This window comes from Papaver somniferum, chromosome 8, assembly GCF_003573695.1.
Source record: "Papaver somniferum cultivar HN1 chromosome 8, ASM357369v1, whole genome shotgun sequence".
NCBI classification, from domain to species: domain Eukaryota; kingdom Viridiplantae; phylum Streptophyta; class Magnoliopsida; order Ranunculales; family Papaveraceae; genus Papaver; species Papaver somniferum.
The window spans coordinates 814,438-834,675 of NC_039365.1; the positions used below are offsets into that span (position 1 = coordinate 814,438).

At 35.2% G+C, this 20,238-nt stretch overlaps 2 protein-coding genes and 1 long non-coding RNA gene across 4 annotated transcripts; all 3 read right to left on the bottom strand.

Annotated features, from left to right (window-relative positions):
• Positions 1 to 680: 680 nt before the first annotated feature.
• Positions 681 to 2,073, bottom strand: LOC113306873 (heavy metal-associated isoprenylated plant protein 39-like). Its single transcript, XM_026555798.1, has 2 exons — positions 1,782 to 2,073; positions 681 to 1,308 (listed from the first exon to the last, which is right to left on the bottom strand). Exons 1-2 carry the CDS (start codon positions 1,785 to 1,787, stop codon positions 958 to 960), a joined length of 357 nt encoding a protein of 118 aa, XP_026411583.1. The 5' UTR covers positions 1,788 to 2,073; the 3' UTR covers positions 681 to 957.
• Positions 2,074 to 12,152: 10,079 nt separating this feature from the next.
• Positions 12,153 to 14,111, bottom strand: LOC113301436. Its single transcript, XR_003336316.1, has 3 exons — positions 14,033 to 14,111; positions 13,786 to 13,875; positions 12,153 to 13,708 (listed from the first exon to the last, which is right to left on the bottom strand). It is a non-coding gene; the product is annotated as an uncharacterized LOC113301436 (long non-coding RNA).
• A 3,859-nt stretch (positions 14,112 to 17,970) lies between these two features.
• Positions 17,971 to 18,823, bottom strand: LOC113304063 (heavy metal-associated isoprenylated plant protein 39-like). 2 transcript variants are annotated; one of them, XM_026553162.1, is made up of 3 exons: positions 18,682 to 18,823; positions 18,474 to 18,552; positions 17,971 to 18,379 (listed from the first exon to the last, which is right to left on the bottom strand). In XM_026553162.1, the coding sequence occupies exons 1-3, from the start codon at positions 18,685 to 18,687 to the stop codon at positions 18,078 to 18,080; spliced, it is 387 nt and encodes a 128-aa protein (XP_026408947.1). In that variant the 5' UTR covers positions 18,688 to 18,823; the 3' UTR covers positions 17,971 to 18,077. The 2 variants fall into 2 exon arrangements, with proteins under 2 accessions (XP_026408947.1, XP_026408948.1); XM_026553163.1 differs by having other exon boundaries at positions 18,474 to 18,549; positions 18,682 to 18,817.
• Between the last annotated feature and the right edge of the window lie 1,415 nt (positions 18,824 to 20,238).

Sequence of the window (20,238 nt, forward strand, 5' to 3'; positions counted from 1 at the left end):
AGAATTTGGGACCACTATTTTATACCCATCCAATGAAAGTGGCTAGGGGGGAGGGGGTGTTTTAAATACTTTCCTTCCTCCTCTAAGGATTATGGATTGGAGACAAACAAAAAAAATTCCCTCATATTATTTCCAAAACGAAGTCATCGTCTTTAATGGGGATACTAAAACCAAATTGTCTATTTCGAATATAATTTTTGATAATATAAATATCTTCCAATCTCAAAGTGCACCAACAAGTTCAGATTCTACCAATTTTTGAGTTTTTATCACTTCAATGGAGTTTGGCCAAAAAACAAATCAAGAGTTTTTTGGTAACAGGTCCAGATCGGTAGTTGCATATTTTTGTTTTTCACACCTCAAGAATAATTGTTGATACTTATCTAACAATTATGTTTCGTATTTTCAATTTATGTACCCAAATTCAGACATAATCGGTGGATATCGAATTTCTCAAACTACCAATTCTGAAAGTAAAAAAATTCGAAGTTTTATAAGTTCAGCAAAATATATTTTTGTTTGTATTTGGAGTTAATATCACAATCAGTAGATAAAGAACATCAGGTTCTACCAATTGTGAAAACACAAAAATTCGAATTTTATCAGTTTTGAAAAATGATATTTTGGGCAACTAGCATAATCCATAATGAATATCAGGAAACTACCGATTCTTACAATAAATAAATTAAGAGTTTTGTAAGTTTTGAAAAAATTATATTTGAGACTGCTATCACAACCGGTAGATAATGAACATCATGAAACTACCGATGGCAATATTCTCCAAACCAACTGCATATTGGTCGGTTCATTTCTATACACCGTAAAGATTTTATCGAAGAATCTGGTGAGAATCCTTGAAAACCAAAGCCCATGTATTTTTGATGTGTACCCAAAAGTTTAAATCATCAATCAAACCAATTTAGGAACTACAATTAACCTATCAAGAAGAAAAAAAAGTTAACAAATAACACAAGCATTAGGATTTTCATCAACAATCGGGTAATAATGTGTGTTCATTTGAGGATTATAGTGTCTATAAGCATAAGAAGGATCAACTATTGTAGGAGTTTTCGCTGGTTCCTCTTTCTTCTTCTCTGGTTCTTTGGCTGGCCCAACTGAAACAATTGTTGTATGACCGTGTCTTGTTAGTTTACTCACAATGAGTATTGCATCAACATCTCCAATTACTGTTAACTTCTTGTCTTTCATATCTGTTGATACTGAATTCACCCCTGAAAGTCCAGAAACTGATTTCCTGGCCTTCTGTTTGGATCGGTCGTCGTGTAGATCCAGGGAAACTATAATTTTCTGTTACAAAGAGAAAACAGAGCCCAATTAGCTTTTCTGTAAGTACGGGGGAAATGGATCACCGATTCACCATGAAGAGCTGAGATTCTGAGAACTTAATAAATAAAAACCTATGAAGAATCATGTTTTCAAGTTCTTCAAAAGTAAATCATAATTCATCAAAATTCAAATGAGCAGCTAGTCACTAAGAATATTTACATTTAGAAGAAACCCAGCAATATTTTTTTTTTTTTGACTGTTAAAATAAAAAAGAAAAAAGATGAGAGACGCCTGGGCGATACAAACTGGGCGACTAAAAAGACTACCCAAGACACACTGACCATCAAGAATCAGTTCTACAAAACATAAAAACTTTGCAAATTCGCTAAGGCGAAACACAAACAAAAGTAGGCCAACGAAACCCAGCAAAATTCGGATCCAATTAAATGAAATGAAATGAAATGATTGATAAGTAAATTAGAGTATATCCTTACCTGCATTACTGATAAGTACACTAAAACTTTTGTTTAGTAGTATTGATAAAGTAGTGTGGACTGTAAAAAGAGAGCAACTCAAGAGATAATTGTAATGAAAAAGGCGAAGGAGGTTGGATTGAATGATGTCAAATGAAATAGATCGAACGGAGTTTATATACAGATTTGTAAAGTGCACCAGTGAAGTTTGATTAAAGTACTGTTTCGAAGAAGGAACAGTCGTATATCAATTATCAAGTGGGTGGACAATGCAGGAGGAGATTCATTCAAGACGAGTCTCTGACTTGGACTACATTTTTCTTTTTGTGGACTCCAATAGTGTACTCGCGTCATCTCTATACTTGACCTCAGACCAACCAATATTATTCTCGGACTGTACCCGAATTGAAAGAGAGATGCCATTTGAATTTTCAAATAATTCTATCAACCAACCACCTTTACACCGTGAAATTCAACGGAGACAAACGATAGAAAACAAGAAGCAACAACAATTTTGAACTTCCAAAAGATCATTCAAACTCCAAAAATGAAGCAGAAAAACAAAACAAAAAATGTATAGTCATTTCTAGAATGTTCATAAACATTTGATTAACCGCGTAATACCGAAATAGTTGGTCACTGGTGTTCCTTTTTTGTTATTCCTTGTTCTAGGATCTAGACCCTAGCCTTAGGGTGTTGGGCGTCTAATTAGGACTAACAAATCGTGTTCACACACAACTCATACGCCAATACTTACACCGTAACATGCAGATAAGCCTCGAGTCAAGGTCATTTATTTGTTTATTGAACTACTCCTGTCCTGTCTAATGTTAGTGCATGTTGGTGGTCCTTTCTCCACGCGCATTTGATTAAGTTTTAAGCTTTAGAAATTACTAAAATTACGTGAGCAATATTAACAGCCACACTAAACTCATCTTATTTTTCTGTGGAAAAGAAGCAATCCCACCTGAGCCACATGAACAATAACTTTTCCAGTAACTGAGCCGCCATCTTATTTTTTAGTTCTAGTAGTTATCGTCGTGTAAATCCAACTTGATGATTGATGAACTAGTTAATTTTCTAAGTAAAATATTGATAACCTCGTTTCCGTAAATTCATGTGACTTGATGATCTCATTAAGATAATACTTACTCACTCGGTGTTGTTTTATATCCGGCGGTCTGCACCGGCTCACTTGGTGAGCGGGATCTATACACAAAGGCACCCCATTTTTATCCATGGTCTGGGAAGCGATGGACACTCACAGTGACTCTCTCAATCGAGATAGACCACAAAATTGATCCTGCCGCCAATCTATCATCACTTATATCAAAGTTGTGCTCATGCATGCTCATATATGATACAATGATAAAAGAAAATAAAACTTAATCTGACAATTATTTAGGATGCTATGTCGAAATTCATCTCACGGTTGTTTAGGTAACCCGTTATAAGGGGGCGACATGGTTTATTAGAGGTGCGGCATTCTAATAGAACAAAAAAGGTCATTATATGATCATTCAAGGTGTGCTTTATAAAAAAAATACTGAAAATGACATATTAATTCTCATAATTGATAACCTAGTTTGGTGATGATAATCAAGTTTAGTGTTAATGATTAATTTCACTTGTATTAACTCAAAATCAAAACCAAAATCAGATTTTTAGAGTTAAAAAAAAAACTTTAGAGGAGAAGGTCAATCTCAATTAATTGAAGAAATTAACCAACAAAATGAAGAACCATGACCTGAAAATGACCGGGTATACATCTAAATTAGTCTCAACTAGCTTTTTGTTGTTCAAAGTTATCTAAAGTACGAAAAAAATTCAATTTTTTTAACATTTTCAGAGCTAATTACGGTTGGAATTTTGCTCATAACCAACCGTAAAATCGAAGTTACGGTTCGTAAAAAATGAACTACCAACCGTAACTGGTTAAATTTGAAGAAAACCCAATCGTAAAACCAGTTACGGTTGGTAACTAAATGCTCGATACCAACCGTAACTGAGTTACGGTTGGTAACCAAATTCTCGATACCAACCGTAGCTGAGTTACGGTTCGTAACTAAAATAGTTACCAACCGTGACTAAAGAAAATTCCCAGATATAAAAACATACGGTTGGTAATTGAACTATTACCAACCGTAACAACATCAAAATATCCAGTTACGGTTCGTAATTGAGTTAAAATCAACCGTAACTCACATAAGCCCAGAAATTTCAATTTCAATTTTCATCTAAAACCCTAATTTTTGATAGAAATTAAACTTAAATCGTACAAAATAAACCAAATCGTAACTGGGTTTTCAAAACATACCTCATATAAGTCATTACACTACACTTGATTAATTTTCAAATCGTCGATTAATCAAAGACGATGAAATTTTGAGTTTTAATGGAAGTTACGGTTGATGGGAGGAGGAGAAGAGAAGAAGAAAGAAAACAAATTTTCAATTTAGCTTTGATTTAGGTTAAAAAATGGAGAGGGTAATCTAATTAATTTACACCCCCTATAAGATATCCCCTAACCAACTAGAGAGACATTACTATCACACTGCCGCCCCTCTAATAAATCATGCCGCCCCTGTAATAAGTTACTTGTTTAGGGTGCAGTATATGTTAGGGATCGACTATCATGCTAGGAGCTTCGAAGAATTAGTAAATTAAGGTGCCATGGCCATGGATTAGGACTAAAAATTTATAAGAAAGTGTGTGCAACCTAAAGGCTAAAGATGAACTTTTGAAAATTTGTGGTGATTTTCTACTTTTGGTTTGGTTTCTTTCGTAGAAGGAACTTCCTCATAATTCATGATTTTGAGGACATGTAGGAAATCATACTATCTTTGTCCCATTATTAATTGATTTAGTAGTATATTTAGAAATGATTTATCTCTCAAATTATATCATGGATAATCATAAATTTTATATTATTGAAAAGCATTTTAAAACATCTACATAAAAAATATAAACATGAGTATCAAATGATATGAAATCAACTATTAATGAGACAAATAAGCCAACTAATAGTGAAACGGATGGAGCAATAAACTCGAATCTTCTAATAAGCCAGATTACTAGTTTTTAAATCATCATTACGTTTTCCATTAACAATATTAGAATTATCAGAATAAATTATCAAAATGATTGGACAATGATCTCACAAACCATTACTTTCTGATTTATTGCTTCTTTGCATACTTTTATGAAGTGATGTTTCCGGTGTAACCACTCTTATACTAGGTTTTGCACTAGTTCAGTGTGTACTTTTATTTTAATTGATGATATATACTCGATCAATAATTAACCTGGCTAGATTAGGGTATATCCATATTAATTGGGGTATACCAAATGAGACGAAATAAGGTCATTTTGAAATAAAAAAAAGCCCCTTAACCAAATATTTTCTAAATGGTTAATATGTTCTTGTTTAATTAACACTAAAAATTCTGATTAGGTTAATTAAGTAGATTAAAACTTATGAATTTAAGTTATCAAATTTTATTTTTGATTGAATTCATGTGGGAAGATTTTGTTGAAAAAAAATTAGTTTTGAGAAAAAAAAATTTTGCAACGGAAATGAAAACATACTAGCCAAGCACTTCTAAAAAGGGGATTGCAAAGCTGATGTGTGAAATCATACTCAAAATTAAAGAAAAAATCAACACTTTCAGTTCTGAAACTATGAAAAGTCGGCAAGGTCGACGAATGAAGACCATGCCGACTATATCTGGCCGGCAAGGTCTACGGATGAATAACATGCCGACCATATCCGTCCGGCAAGGTCGGTGAATGAAGAAGATGCCGACTTTATTATTTTTGACACACAGGAGACTGTTGTAAATGTTTCGCTAGTCGGCATCTTATTGATATTTTACCTTGTCGGCTACCTTATAGTCGGCAAGGTCGACAAAATATACCTTGCCGACTATAGGATTTTTGACATACACAGAAAGGTGTTACAAATGCATAATTAGTCGGCAAGGTTTTAATTTCATAACCTTACTGACTAAACTATAGTCGGAAAGGTACAAGGATGAATACTATGCCGACCCTCTAAAACGCTAATTTCAAAGATGAAAAGTCGGCACGATATTCAACCTAGGAAGCTTCCGACTATATTTTGGTCGGCAAGGTCGACAAAAAATACCCTGCCGACCTTTGGTTCGTTTTGATTCTTCATTTTTTTTATTTTTTATTATTTCACATGTATAGTTAGAGTGTAGAAGAAATATTTTGTTTTTTTTTTATATGTTTTGGTCGGCATGGTTTTTTAGTATGGGGAATTTGGTCTATTAACACCTTTTAGACACCCCTTAACACACTAATTTAGATAGGAATAAAATGAGTATATCCCAATTAATTTGGGTATACCCCAATTTCGCAGGGATAATTAACTTGTTTTTGACGAATTTAAGTTTATTAAAGAAAAAAAGCAAGATAAATGTAGGGTCTTCTGCACATATAAGAAGGCGCCAAGTACTTTAATCATAGTCCGTACAAAGGTGTTGCATAAAATAAATAATTTTACGGAGGTGCAAGTACTTGCATAATAGTAGCATCTTCATTCCCTTACGGCCTTACTAACCAAAAGAGAAGATAAATCTTTCTCATCAATTGGTTTTAGGTTTCATTTTGATAGCCGATCTTCTTTTTTTTTTTTCTTTTTCACCGTACGAGTTCCGGTAATGGTATCTCTACTGGTTCCTCTAATTGTCCCTGTACTGTTGCTGGAGGTTGTATTGGTACCTCGGTTGGTTCCGGTACTGGTGCCGGCGGTTGTAGTGGTACCTCCACCGACAGTACTGCTGGAACCAGTCTCTAACATCTGGTTGCACACATAGGTTGGAAGCGGAAGCGGAAAATGGGTCATATGATCAAGCCCATAAAATATGAAAGTAATGGACTTGTAAAATGTAGGTCTGGGTGAAAAAGACATAAAAAATATTAGTCATATATACCTTTTATATTAAACTTTATTCTTTATCTTATCTTTTTCTCTTTCCTAATTATTTTCTCCCTTTCTAATTAAAACTAATCGCGAGAAAGGGCTCGAAAATCTGTACAAAACAAGATCCATTGTTGATATGAAATTCGAAAAAAAAAACTTAAACCCAACCGATAATACACTATGCACCCAGGTGCAATCTGGCCAAAAGTTATTTCCTATAAAAATATGCATTATGCACGCAGGTGCAACTTGGTCAAAATTTATTTCCTATAATTATATACATTATGCACCTAGGTGCAGCCTGACCAAAAATTAATTTCTATAAGAATATGCTTTATGCACCCAGGTGCATCTTATGTACTTCATGGATAAATCTAGGGTTTTTCCTACTAATCACCCGTAACACAACAAAAATCATTAGTTCATGATCTCAAAAAAATAAATCCAGCACCATTACCATTATATTCACCATTAAAACATCGACCAAAAATAAAAATATGAGGAACAAAAAAAAAAGAATACATTATGCACTCAGGTACTAATGGCAACTGCAAGATGAAACTTAGCTTATACAAAGACAACTCTCTTTATTGATGTTTAGAAAATCTCTCAAAACTAAACACAAGCTCTAATCTTGCTCATATGATCAACCACAACTTTGGTGATTATATATATATATAGAACTATGAATTCCTTTTCCTAGTCCTATTACCTTATTACATGTCTTTCCTTTTCTTAGAACTAGATGACTTCTAATTCCCTTAGGATTACATCAATTTCCTAATCTTGTCCTAACCAGCTTGTTAGTGACTTCTATGTTGAAGTTTAACCAACATTGTCCCTGTTAAGCTTCAACCTTACCCGTGACATATCTTGTACTCCAATCAATTGTCTCATTTCTTCAAACTTGATCCGAGCTAATGTCTTTGTCAATATATCTGCTTTCTGCTCAGTTCCTGGTATGTGTTCAACGTTGATGATCTCCTTCTCGATACATTCTCGTATGAAATGATACCTTTTGTGAATGTGTTTCGTCTTCCCATGAAACACTGGATTTTTAGTGAGTGCAATTGCAGACTTATTATCAATCTTGATGAGAAAATTTTCAGGTTCTCTTCCTTTGATTTCACCCAACAGTTCTTGAAGTCATATTGATTGTTTAGATGATTCTGTTGCAGCCATAAACTCAGCTTCACAGGATGAGAGGGCTACAGTGTCTTGCTTCTGTGAACACCATGTAATAGGTGCTTCACCTAGATAAAATATATGACCAATTGTACCTTTTCCATCATCTTGGTCAATATTATGACTGTTGTCACTATACCCAACAATTCCTCTTGATCCTCCTCGACCATACTTCATTCCACAGCTGATTGTTCCTCTTAGATATCTCAATATCTGCTTTATTACATCACCATGAGACTTGTGTGGACTCTGCATATAACGGCTTGCTACTCCCACAGAGAAAGCCAAATATGGTCTTGTGTGTAATAAGTATCTTAGGCATCCAACATTTCTTCTATAACTCGTTGAATCAATCTCTGCTTCTTCTTGTGCCTTTGAAACTTTAAGTCCAAATTCCGTTGGTATCTTAGTTGTATTACAAGTTTCAAGTCCTGCTTCTTTAAGAATTCTCCTTGCATAAGTTTCTTGTTTAATCTGAATCCCATCTACTCCTTGATGGACTTTTATGCCAAGATAATAAGTGAGTTTTCCGAGGTCTGACATCTCAAACTTTGATGACATTTCTATCTTGAAATCATTGATCACCTTAAGGGAGTTGCCAGTCAAAAATAGATCATCTACATAGACTGCAATCACAAGAAGCGTTCCCTTTTCTTCTCTTATGTATACTGATGTTTCTTTAGAGCACTTAACAAATCTGATTTCTCTTAAGATTTGATCTAACTTTGTATTCCAAGCTCGAGGAGCTTGTCTTAGACCATATAGAGCTTTTGATAACTTATAAACCTTATGCTCTTGTCTTTTTACTACAAAACCTTCTGGTTGTTCAACATACACATCTTCTCGCAATTCACCATGTAAGAATGTTGTCTTAACGTCTAAGTGGTGAATTTCCCATGAGTTTGATGATGCCTCTGCAATTAATAAGCGTATTGTATCAATTCTAACAACTGGTGCAAAAACTTCATCAAAATCTATGCCTGATTCTTGTACATATCCTTTAGCTACAAGCCTTGCTTCGTATTTATTGACAGTACCATCAGCATTCCGTTTTATTTTGAAGATCCACTTAAGACCAATCACTTTTACCCCGCCTGGCTTATCAACTAGAAACCAAGTCTTGTTTCTGTTGATTGAAATAATTTCTTCTCTACATGCTTGTATCCATTTAGTCGAGACCTTTGCTTCCTGAAAATTCTTTGGTTCATCATTAACAGAAAATAGCATAATCTCACATTCTTCTGCAGCTTGAAGAACATAATCCTCCAGATACTGTGGCTTTTGTATCTGTCTTGTTGATTTTCGCAGTGGAATGGGTTGAGTTATTTCATCGATCTCCTCTTCTTCTTCTTCTTCTACTTCTTCGTTATTCTCAGTGTTTTCATTATTCTCTTCTTCTTCTTGATTAACATCATTGTTTCCATTGGTATTGATGATTATGGGTCCTTTGCCTTCATCAATTACTTGACCCCATCTCATGTGAAACTTTCCTGGATCCCTACTTGGTCCATCATTAGTTTCTTTCCAGTTCCAATTTGCTTTTTCATCGAATACCACATCTCGACTCACTATTACTCTTTTCGTTGTTGGATTGAATAATCTGTAAGCTTTGGATCCAGGCTCAATTCCTAAATTCACAAGAGTCTGAGATCGATCATCCAATTTCTTAAGAGTTGCAGAATCAACTTTTGCGTATGCTTTGCAACCAAACACTCTTAAATGATCTATGTTTGGTTTTCTCTTTCGCAAACTTTCATATGGAGTCATGTCTTTCAGAGCTTTCGTAGGTATCCTGTTTATTAGGTATGTGGAGTGTCGTACAGATTCTCCCCATAGATAATTAGGTACCTGCATATCCTTTAAAGAACTTCTTGTCATCTCCATTAGAGTCCTGTTTCTCCTCTCAACCACTCCGTTTTGTTGTGGTGTATATGGTGCTGTGAGTTTCCTTTTGATTCCATTTGACTCACAGAACTTGTTGAACTCTAAGGAAGTGAACTCTCCTCCTCTATCAGTTCTAAGCATTTTGACCTCCTCTTTTAACTCTTTTTCTATCAGATTTCTGAAAGCTTTGAATCTGTCAAATGCTTCACTCTTTTCTTCCATAAGAATAGACCACATATATCTTGAGAAGTCATATATAATAAAAAATATGTATTTGTTATTTGCAAGGGTTTGTGGTGTAATAGGACCACATAAATCAGCATGAAGAAGCTCTAATGGCTTGACGAGTTTGTTTCCCAACTAAACATGATTCACAGATTTTTGCTTCATCATTTATTTGTGGTAGTCCTCGAACCATCTTGTTTTGAGACATTACCTTTAAAGTTCTAAAGGTTGTGTGTCCTAACCTTGCGTGCCACTTCCTTGTCTGATCTTCCAGTCTCATATTCAGACACAATGGCCTTCCAATCATGAGACTTATCTTGTAGAGTCTGTTCTGTGAGCGTGGGACTCTAACTAAAAGTCTTCCACTTGGGTCATGAACTGTTATATAATCTTGTCGCATTCTAACATCACATCCAACTTCTGTAGCTTGTCCTAAACATAGAATGTTGCTTTGTAAGTTTGGGATGAAGTAGATGTTTGTGACAAGATTCTGTTCTCCAGTCTTGCTCTGAATAGAATTGGTCCTTTCCCTTCAATTTATACAGAAGATCCATCCCCAAACTTCACTTGTCCTTTGATTTTCTCATTGAGTTCAAAAAAGTAGTGTCTCTTACCAGTCATGTGATTGCTGGCTCCATTATCTAAATACCAGATTCCTTCTTCTCCATCATTTGATTCGTAGTTCTTTGGTATTAGTTTCCCTTGGTTTAAGAATACAACTTTGTGCATGAAAAGAGCTGTATCTGCTTCCCTTGTTTCATTCTTGTTTGCTTCTTCTATCTTTTGTATTCTTTCAGGGCATACAAAGGAGAAGTTTCCTGGTTTATCACATCTGTAACAAATAATGTTTGATCTATCCTTCTTTTCTTTCCCTTGGTTTTGATCATTCTGACTTGTTGTTCTATCTTGTGAGTTAAACCTTCCTCCCCTTCCTCGGCCTCTGTTTACTCTACCACCTCTTCCACGACCTCTTCCTCTTGTCGCAGCGTTTTGTTGGTAAGAGTTTGTGTACAAGAGTTTTCCTTGAGTTTCTCCATTGTTTTCTTCATCAAGGATTCTCTCTTGATATGCTTTCAATATTCTAATTATATCTTCATAGCTAGTCTTCTTTAAATCTAAGACTTGTTCGAGAGAAGCTATGATATGAATATACTTGGATCTTGGTAAACTATTGAGAAACTTCTTTACCAGTTTATCTTCATCAATGGATTGTCCAAGTAACGCAGCTTTTGAGGCTATCTATGATAGCTTTCCTGCAAATATATCAATGGTATCAGTGTCTTTCATCTTTATTCTTTCAAATTCAGACATTAAGATTTGCAGACGAGCTTCTTTAACTCGATCAGCTCTGAGATTACGTGCCTTTATTGCATCCCAAATTTTCTTTGAAGTTTCATGTTCACCAACTTGTAGAACAAAACATTCTGGTATTGCTTGAAAGAGTAATCCAATGGCAACATTGTTTTTGTCTGGGTCCAATGTACCAGGATCAATTGTTTCCCAAACTTTGTAGATTTTCATCAGTACCTTCATTCTCATGGCCCATACTGTGTAGTTTGTGGCGTTGAGGATTGGAACTTGTATTGATGGTGGCGTGAACTGTTTTGCACCCACAATGGTGGTTTCGTTTTCCATGGCTCAGAAACAAGCTTTGATACCAATTAATGGCAACTGCAAGATGAAACTTAGTTTATATAAAGACAACTCTCTTTATTGATGTTTAGAAAATCTCTCAAAACTAAACACAAGCTCTAATCTTGCTCATATGATCAACCACAACTTTGGTGGTCATATATATATAGAACTATGAATTCCTTTTCCTAGTCCTATTACCTTATTACATGTCTTTCCTTTTCTTAGAACTAGATGACTTCTAATTCCCTTAGGATTACATCAATTTTCTAATCTTGTCCTAACCAGCTTGTTAGTGACTTCTATGTTGAAGTTTAACCAACAGGTACATCTAGACTAAAACTTATTTTTCTGTCAAAATATACATTATGCACTCACTTGCATCTTGTGTCTTTCGTGGTTAAATCTAGGTTTAACATAGTGATCACCTACAATTTATCATCCACAAACTAAAATTCTTAATCCAAGATCTCAAACAATCACCAATACCAAACTAATGTGAGCAATCTTTATGTTGCTTTTTTTTTTTTTTTGACCTAAACGCACCCAAAGGACGACTCTTTGATTGTTGATTTCCATCGTTGCCTGTACTGCTACTTGAGATATACGAGACTCTGGTTTCAATCCAGGAACATGGGGGTTATCTTTTGTGCCCTGCAATCCAGAAACAAAAAATAATTAATTCCTTCAAAATTTACATGAATTAGAGATACGGCAGCTTCACGCAGTAGCAGTTGTTGGTTAGATTTTTCCTCATCTCGTGCAGTGGTAACAAATGGGTCCTTCAGCTTCTTACCATGCAACTTTGTCTCCATGAATTTGACCTCCTTAGCCATCTTTGATTCACCTGTCTCATTATGATCGCATTCACCAAAACTAAAAAAAAAGTCATACTTACAAATCAATAATTTGCTGTGTTTTTCTTAATTGAGAAATATAAATCACTTCAAACTCATCTTCTCTCTACAGTTAGTTATGGAGACAATTTCTCAAACATCAAACCCTACTTTGAATCAATTCAGCCTTGCACCTTCTTCATTTCTTAATTAAATCCAGACTAGATCCATAACAAGGAACCCCATTTCTTAATTAATTAAATCCATTAACGATCCCTACCTAAATTGAATCCATTCTAGCAATCTTACAGACTTTGATTCCACTTCCCAAATTCATTTCTCAATCGCTAATTCAAGAGCTAGAGCAGCTTCCTTGTCGACATAAATCGTCCCATTAATCTGCTGATGTTGTTCTATCCAACCCTAGAATTGAAAATTACTGTTTTGAATCAAACTTTTCCCCAAGAAAATCAATCAATCAATCATTTACTTCAATTTTTTCTCCAATGAAGAGTTTTCTTTGTGTTGGTTCGGAATCGTTTCTTCTTTCTTCTTCTTTGTATCACCATCATATCCATTGAAAGGGGGCGTGCACAAGGAGAGAGTAGCAATAAGCCAATAAAAGAACAAAAAGAAATAGAATGAATAGAGAGGGTACGCTTGTCAGTTACAATTATTTAAACAGTATTTTTAGGTTTTATAAATCCAATAATTCAAATTCAAGCTAATTAACCAAAAAAAAAACTGGAAGCTGAAACACCCTTTTATTATTTTCTGGCTCAAATATTCTTGCTGCTCCTTGTGGGCACGTGAACCATTTCGCTTTATCTGGATTTTCGCGATGGTGCTTATTAACTTTTGTACGTAATCCTTCGTGTTTAGGTATTGGTTTCTTGTCTCGAACAACTGTTGAATAGCAAATCTGTCCTAACTGGATCGCCCTGTTCGCTGCCGGTGGACCATAAGTCTTACAAAGATTACCTGCCATGTTCGCTGCCGGTGGACCTAAAGTCCTACAAAGATTACCCACCATGTTCGCTGCCGGTTGACCATAAGCCTGATATAGGTCAACTACATGATCTGTAGGGTTTTTCCTTGCTTCAGCTGGTTCCGGTCCTGGCTCAAATGAAACTACTGCTGCAGTACAAACCAAGTTTAATCTGCCTATTCATGATTAACAACTTTTCCGGTTATTGTTAATCAGAGTTTTTCCGAGTCCACCGTTATGTCAAGACCCTCTATAAGCAAATTTAGAACATTTTTCAGTAATCAAGCTTAGGATATAGAAAATAATTGGGGGATTATGAAAAGTTACCTAATAACGCGCAGAAAGAGAAGCAGCTTCAATGACTCTTTTTTTGCATTCATCATCGCTTAGATTCAACGCCAGAAAGACAACCAGTTTCTATTAACAAAAATCTAAGCAAATTAGAATCGTGATAATAAATTTGAATAAAAAATTACCAGCAGTGATCATTTGCACACCAAGATGAGACAAAGTATGAAAAACCCAGGCAAATGACAAGCAAACCCACGTAAAAAACCAGATACTTAATTTTTACCTGCATTAGGAAATTTTAGAGAAACCAAATCGAGTACGATAGAGGAACCAGAGGAAATTTTAGAGAAAGATGGATGAACTAGCTAGTTGAAGGTGAGCAGATATTGAATACAATGAAGGAACTTTATATGAGCAAAAAGAAAGTGTAGTCAACAAAGTTATATTTTTTTAATTTGGACTTGGTTTCTAAGAATTAACCATTTCATAATTTTATAAACTGTTGAGACGCGTATGGTGCATAATTTAAAGGGTCGTTATGAAAACTCCTAATCTGGGTTATTAGAAGACTCCAAGTTACTATGATTATTAATTATGAGGTGACTCTTTCTTTTACTTATTTAAAGCCTCTCGAGCTCTACTTACCTTCAACCACTCGAGCTCTCTCTGATATCTACATTTCTCTCTTGTTTTTCCACACACTCAAGTTGTTCTCTGAAACTTCATTCAATAACTAAAGTTATTTACACGATGGCACCAATGATCGGAGATGTTGATCCAAAAAAAAAATAATTTGGAATGTTGTTGGTTATGTTGGAGAGTGGATCCAAAAAGTGTCGGAACCAGGTAAAGAAGAAGTGCGACGAGACTGATAAACGAGGCCAGCCGAGGCAACTGAGGCAGATAGAAAAACGAAAGAAGAGGTGAAGAAAAAGAAAGAACAGGTAAAGAAAGATCTAGAAGAGCTTTATCCAGAAGTAAGTGCGACCAGATTGATGAAAGAGGCCGAGGCAAAAAGAAAAAGGAAAGAAAAGCAGAAAAAGAAAGAAGATGATAAAAAAATGCACCCTAGGGATGGCTTCCTTAGAGGAGCTACGAATTGGAAAGAAATTCGTTCTTATGGCAGTGTCGATGATGGAGATGAAAAAGATGTCTTGTTTTGTTGTTTTATTTGTGATTGAAATAAAATATGTCATAGTTTTTGTTGGGAAAATGGCACCCCAAGCACATCGGGATACAGGATAACAAAGGGAAATTGGGGATTTGAACCAAATAAGGAGAAATAATAAAGAGAGAGAAGATAAACAAGCACACAAACCATAACACAAGATATACGTTACAGGATACATCCACCGCCAACACTACCAAACAACTTCCATTAACATGAAAGACCATTACATGCTCTTTCCGCAACCCAGTACAAGATCCAAAGAGTTAACAAGACATACCCGAGTACACCATTGAAGAAATCATAAAAACCAATTCTCTAACCATTCCTCAAACCAACCTCATGTCTTCTCTTCTACATGTCTTCAGAGCTGTTAGTAACAGAGGAGAAACATGGAAACACTGAAACACTAAAAACTAGGTTTAGGAAAAATCCCCACTCTAATCACTAGAACACCAAAATCCTTTCTCTACAAGTTTTTCTCTCACACCGATATTGATCTTCACGGTAGCACACGACCCTCCCTACCAAAGTGCCCAAAATCCTAAGCACAAAGATTTAACACTCTTCTAGGTTGGATATCTATAATTGTTATATATATAGAGAACACACACTTGACCACCAAGCATTAGCCTCTTATATATTAAGAAACCAAACTCTTTCCTAAACTTTATCAAGCCTAGATTAGGAAACCCATCTCAAGGTGTAAATGGACCAAAATAGGAAATCGACTTCTTTTTCTAATAATCTCCACCTCAGATCATGCTATCAAGCATGATCAAAGAAAATCACCTTCATATTCCACGAGAGTTGTTCACCATCTCCGTATATCCATAGAATTACCTTTGAAGCTCACACCGAACTTCCATCTTCATAGAACCATCTCTTCAACCAAAATTAATACGATGAATTTGATTGAAGTCTTCAAACCATCTTCTACATGAGGAATACTAGTGAAATTGATCATGTTTCACAAACACCGTTAAAATCTTTAATCACTATCAACGAATCATTTGCATAGACTCCACCGTTGGTCACCAAGAAAACCATCACCTAACCAGTAAGCTAACAATATTGAACTCTAAACAAGAAAGAAAGAATTAGCTTTAATATCAAACTCCTTCACATGTCATGATCACCGTGTATCTGAAACAAACCATCAGATATCTCCACTGTGATTAACAGGCTTAATCCTTTAAGCGATTCTCAAAGCCATCACCAATCTGACATACTTTTACCACCATCACACCTAACATACTCTCTCGGAATATATACCGTGTGAATGCCCATATTAACGTGGTACATGCTTCTGAGAACGAGAACATTCTCGATATTACGTGCAAGCATCAAGAATTCTTTATCATAGACTTAAGAACATAAATCTGTAAAATCTCGTGCATAACTTAGAAGCGTTACTGGACTTGCTTCTACATGAGACCTCGTAGCCCCATCCTTTCTTCAAACTTCGTAACCCATTTTTTATAATGTATCATTACTGAGACTCTCAATAAGAATATATGTATTCCACCTCATTCACCCTTAGTATGCATCCCATACTACATCATAGAGCAAAATGAAGAACATATACTTCTACCAAGTTGAACGTATGATTTGTAAGCTATATCCACGGCCAACACCACCAGAAAGAATTTCATTAACATCAAAGACAATTACATGCTCTTTCCGCAACCCAATACAAGACCCAAATAGTTAACAAGACATACCCGAGTACACCATTGAATAAATCATAGAAACACAATCTCTAACCATTCCTCAAACCAGCCTCGTGTCTTCTCTTCTACACTGTCTTCACATCTGCTAGTAACAAAGGAGAAACATCGAAACACTAGATACTAGGTTTAGGGAAAATTCCCAAACTCTAAACACTAGAACACCAAAATCCTCTCTCTACAAGTTTTTCTCTCACACCGATATTGAACTTTACGATAGCACACTACCCTCCCTACCAAAGAGACCAAAATCCTAAGTACAAGGATTTACCACTCTTATAGGTTGGACATCTACAAACCTACAATTCTTGTCATATATATAGAGAACAAAAACTTAGCCATCAAGTATTAGTCTTCTATTAAGAAACCAAACTCTTTCTTAAATTTTATCAAGCCTAGATTAGGAAACCCATCTCAATGTGGAAAAGGCCCAAAACAGGAAATCCATTTATTTCCTAACAGTTTTTTATACGAATTTGTTACACATCCTTATGATTTCAATTTTCACAAATATTTTTCACATAATGTTCAAAAGGTGCCCTGTTTACCTATAGTACAGTTGTTCGTTCTCTTTGATTGCTATTCGAAGTTAATTGACGTTAATTTTTGCCTAACAATTTTGTGGTACTCAATTTATTAACGGACAAGGCATTTCCAACAAATCTCAAGATCAAACAAAAGAACAAAATGCAAAGCCTTTTCTTGATTATTTATTATTTTATTATGACTCAAGATATAGCAAAACTTATTAAAGAGAAATAATAAATCTCGGAAAGCAGTTACTAGAAGAAATTACACAGAGTTTAAACTAGTTTGAAAGTAGAACTTGTAAATAATGGCAGCATGCCAATTCCTATCAAGTATATCAAGAGATAAACCATCAAGAAAAGAAATTGAATCAGAAGCAACACACAAACCAGTTGTAGTAGAGGACACATTTGATATCATCAATTAGCATGTAAGTATTTCTCTACTTACTTTGAAAAAATCTTCTATTTCTAGAGTTATTACCTACTCCACAACATGCCAATGTAGAAATTTCATTAATTTGTTAAATTTAAATTGTAATAAACCAACTACAACATGTGAGATGTAGTTGGTTTATTCTCCTCCACAAATTGATTTTAAATAATAATTCTCAAAAACCCACCATCAAATCCAGTTGAGTATGTTGGGTATAAATGGATGTACTAGTCCTTCTAGCAAATGGTAAAACTTTCCAAAATGGTAATGCTAAATTAGCCGGAAAAAGCCCGTAAGTATAACACAGGATACAAATCATTCTTGGGATTTAAACGAACTTGAACAAAACATCCATACAAAAAATTGGGTGCACTTCCTTAAGTTTAACGTATATTTGTTGAGTGCATGACAACACTTATCTATTAAGGTTTTATGATTTCTTCTTTTGAGTTCTCCTGAGAAGTAATCTAGCTAATTACACAGGAACTGGGATTTTCATCATAACTATGAACATAGTAGTATGCAGGAGGGTTATAATATACATATGGTATGAAACGATCAATAACTACTGGTTTGGCAGGTTCTGGTTTCACAGGTTCTGGTTTCACCGTTTCTTCTGGCTTCTTCTTTGGTTCTTCTGCGGGCCCAAGAAAAACCATGTTTGCGTGATAGTCTTTTTTCCTTAGTTTCTTTATGATATCTACCGCATCAAAGTCTCCGATTATTGTCAATTGTTTTTTCTCGATGTCCATTGATATTGAATTAATCCCTGTAAATAAAATCAAATTCTTAATTAGCTAAACATAAGTTAACAGTAAGATGAAAAGAAAATGTCTATAATCTGAGGGTTCAAAAGTATATACCTAGAAGACCAGTAACAGAATTCATGGCTTTTTGTCTGCATCTATCATCGTGAAAATCAACACTGACTATAATTTTCTGCTGTAAAATGGAGAAAAAAAAAAGTTATAACAAACTATGCCACAGCGCGATAAGAGTTTCTCTTGCCCTTTCTCTTATTGGGAGAAATGAACCAAATTGAAATCAAATAAGCAATTAGTGTCTTCTTACCTGCATTCTACACAGAAAATTATGCAATGATGCTACGCTTAAACTTTAGTCTACTAGTAATGAAGTTTAAAGGGAACGGATTGAGTGAAGAAAATTTTAAAGAGTTGTATAGAGGGAGCGAATTGCAGTGAGGAAAGTGAAGTTTGGAATGATTGATGTCAAATGAAACACAGCCAATGGAGTTTATAAATAACTTGTGAAAATTTCCTATTGAAATTTAACATACACGTCTCAAGACATTTCGAAGAAAGAAACCGTATAGTGGACAGTCCATTGAGAGTTTTAAGACGAAAACCACGACATTACTACCATACTTAGTACCTAATACCATCGTCATTGTAACACATTGGTGCATTCCCCTTTATCAAGACTTTGAACAAGACCCTGCCCTTTGACAAGGCGAGTGCAATTTTCCTGGGGCGGCCAAGACCAGGGGCATCAAAATACATGTATGCTCGACAACCGGATCTTCATGTCAAAGTACCTTTCTGTTTGAGGTTATTTTGTATTAACATATACAAGGGCAATCTTGTTTTCACACTTCTTTGCGTCGGAGCCATAAAAACAATTTAAGGGGGCTAAAAAATATTAGATATATATGGAGACTTTGGGTGACTACATATTGATTATTTGGTAGACTAAACCAAAATAATAAAAAAAATAAATGGGAGGCTTTTATCTAAATAGAAAGATTTCATAGAGCTAGATTAGTCAACTCCTTGGCATCTAAACTCCCCCAAATCCAACTATAATAACACTATTAATAGGAGATGGAGTCGGCGGACTCATATAAACAAAACATTCTTGATCACTAGATCCACTGGATAGTAATCCCAAAGTAATATGAGCAGCTATGGAGTTCTACATAAGATTTTAAGCAGGTTCTATGTATATTTCATCAGTTTTACAAGCCATCCAAAACAATCGTAGTGGTCGTAGTCTATTAGCAATTCAGAACTCCGAAAATGTACGGTTTGATAGATATAGAAGTATTATTTTTTCTGTAAAAGTTAAATTCGATTAAAGTCCGGTCAACGAGTTCACTACAAAACAAGTAGCTTATAGGGATGGCTGTTTTGAAAAAACCGTCCCTAAAGAAGCATATTTGGGATGGTGGTGGCCTGACCGTCCCTAATAGTCATCCCTAAAACATGACCGTCCCTAATTTTTAGGCTCTGGAGTTTATTTATTGCAACGAAAAGGTAACAAAAAGTTCTACCCCACCTCCAAACTTAAATATAACATTGTTCTCAATGTTTCTAATTAAAGAACAGTACCAAAAATATAAGTAACATGAGGAAATAGTAAAGAGAGAAGTCGGAAAGATAGTACCTGGGTGAAGTGTAACCAAAAATCTACAAAAATATTATACAACATACAAAATCGTCTCGATGGTCAATCAAGGTAAACAGGGTCCTCCAGAGGGACCTCCTCAACATCACCTGTAGGAAAAGGCTCTAAAAAGGGCTTCAATCGCTGACAGTTAACCTTCGAAGAACTAATACCATCTGGTGTCTCAATCTCAACAACGCCATGAGGAAAAACAGTACGGACCAC

What these genes read in the sequence shown, in the direction of transcription:
- LOC113304063 (XM_026553162.1), bottom strand. An exon ending in TTCTGTTACTGGTCTTCTAG is followed by an intron (nt 18,380 to 18,473) that starts GTATATACTTTT and finishes TTTTATTTACAG; the next exon opens with GGATTAATTCAATATCAATG.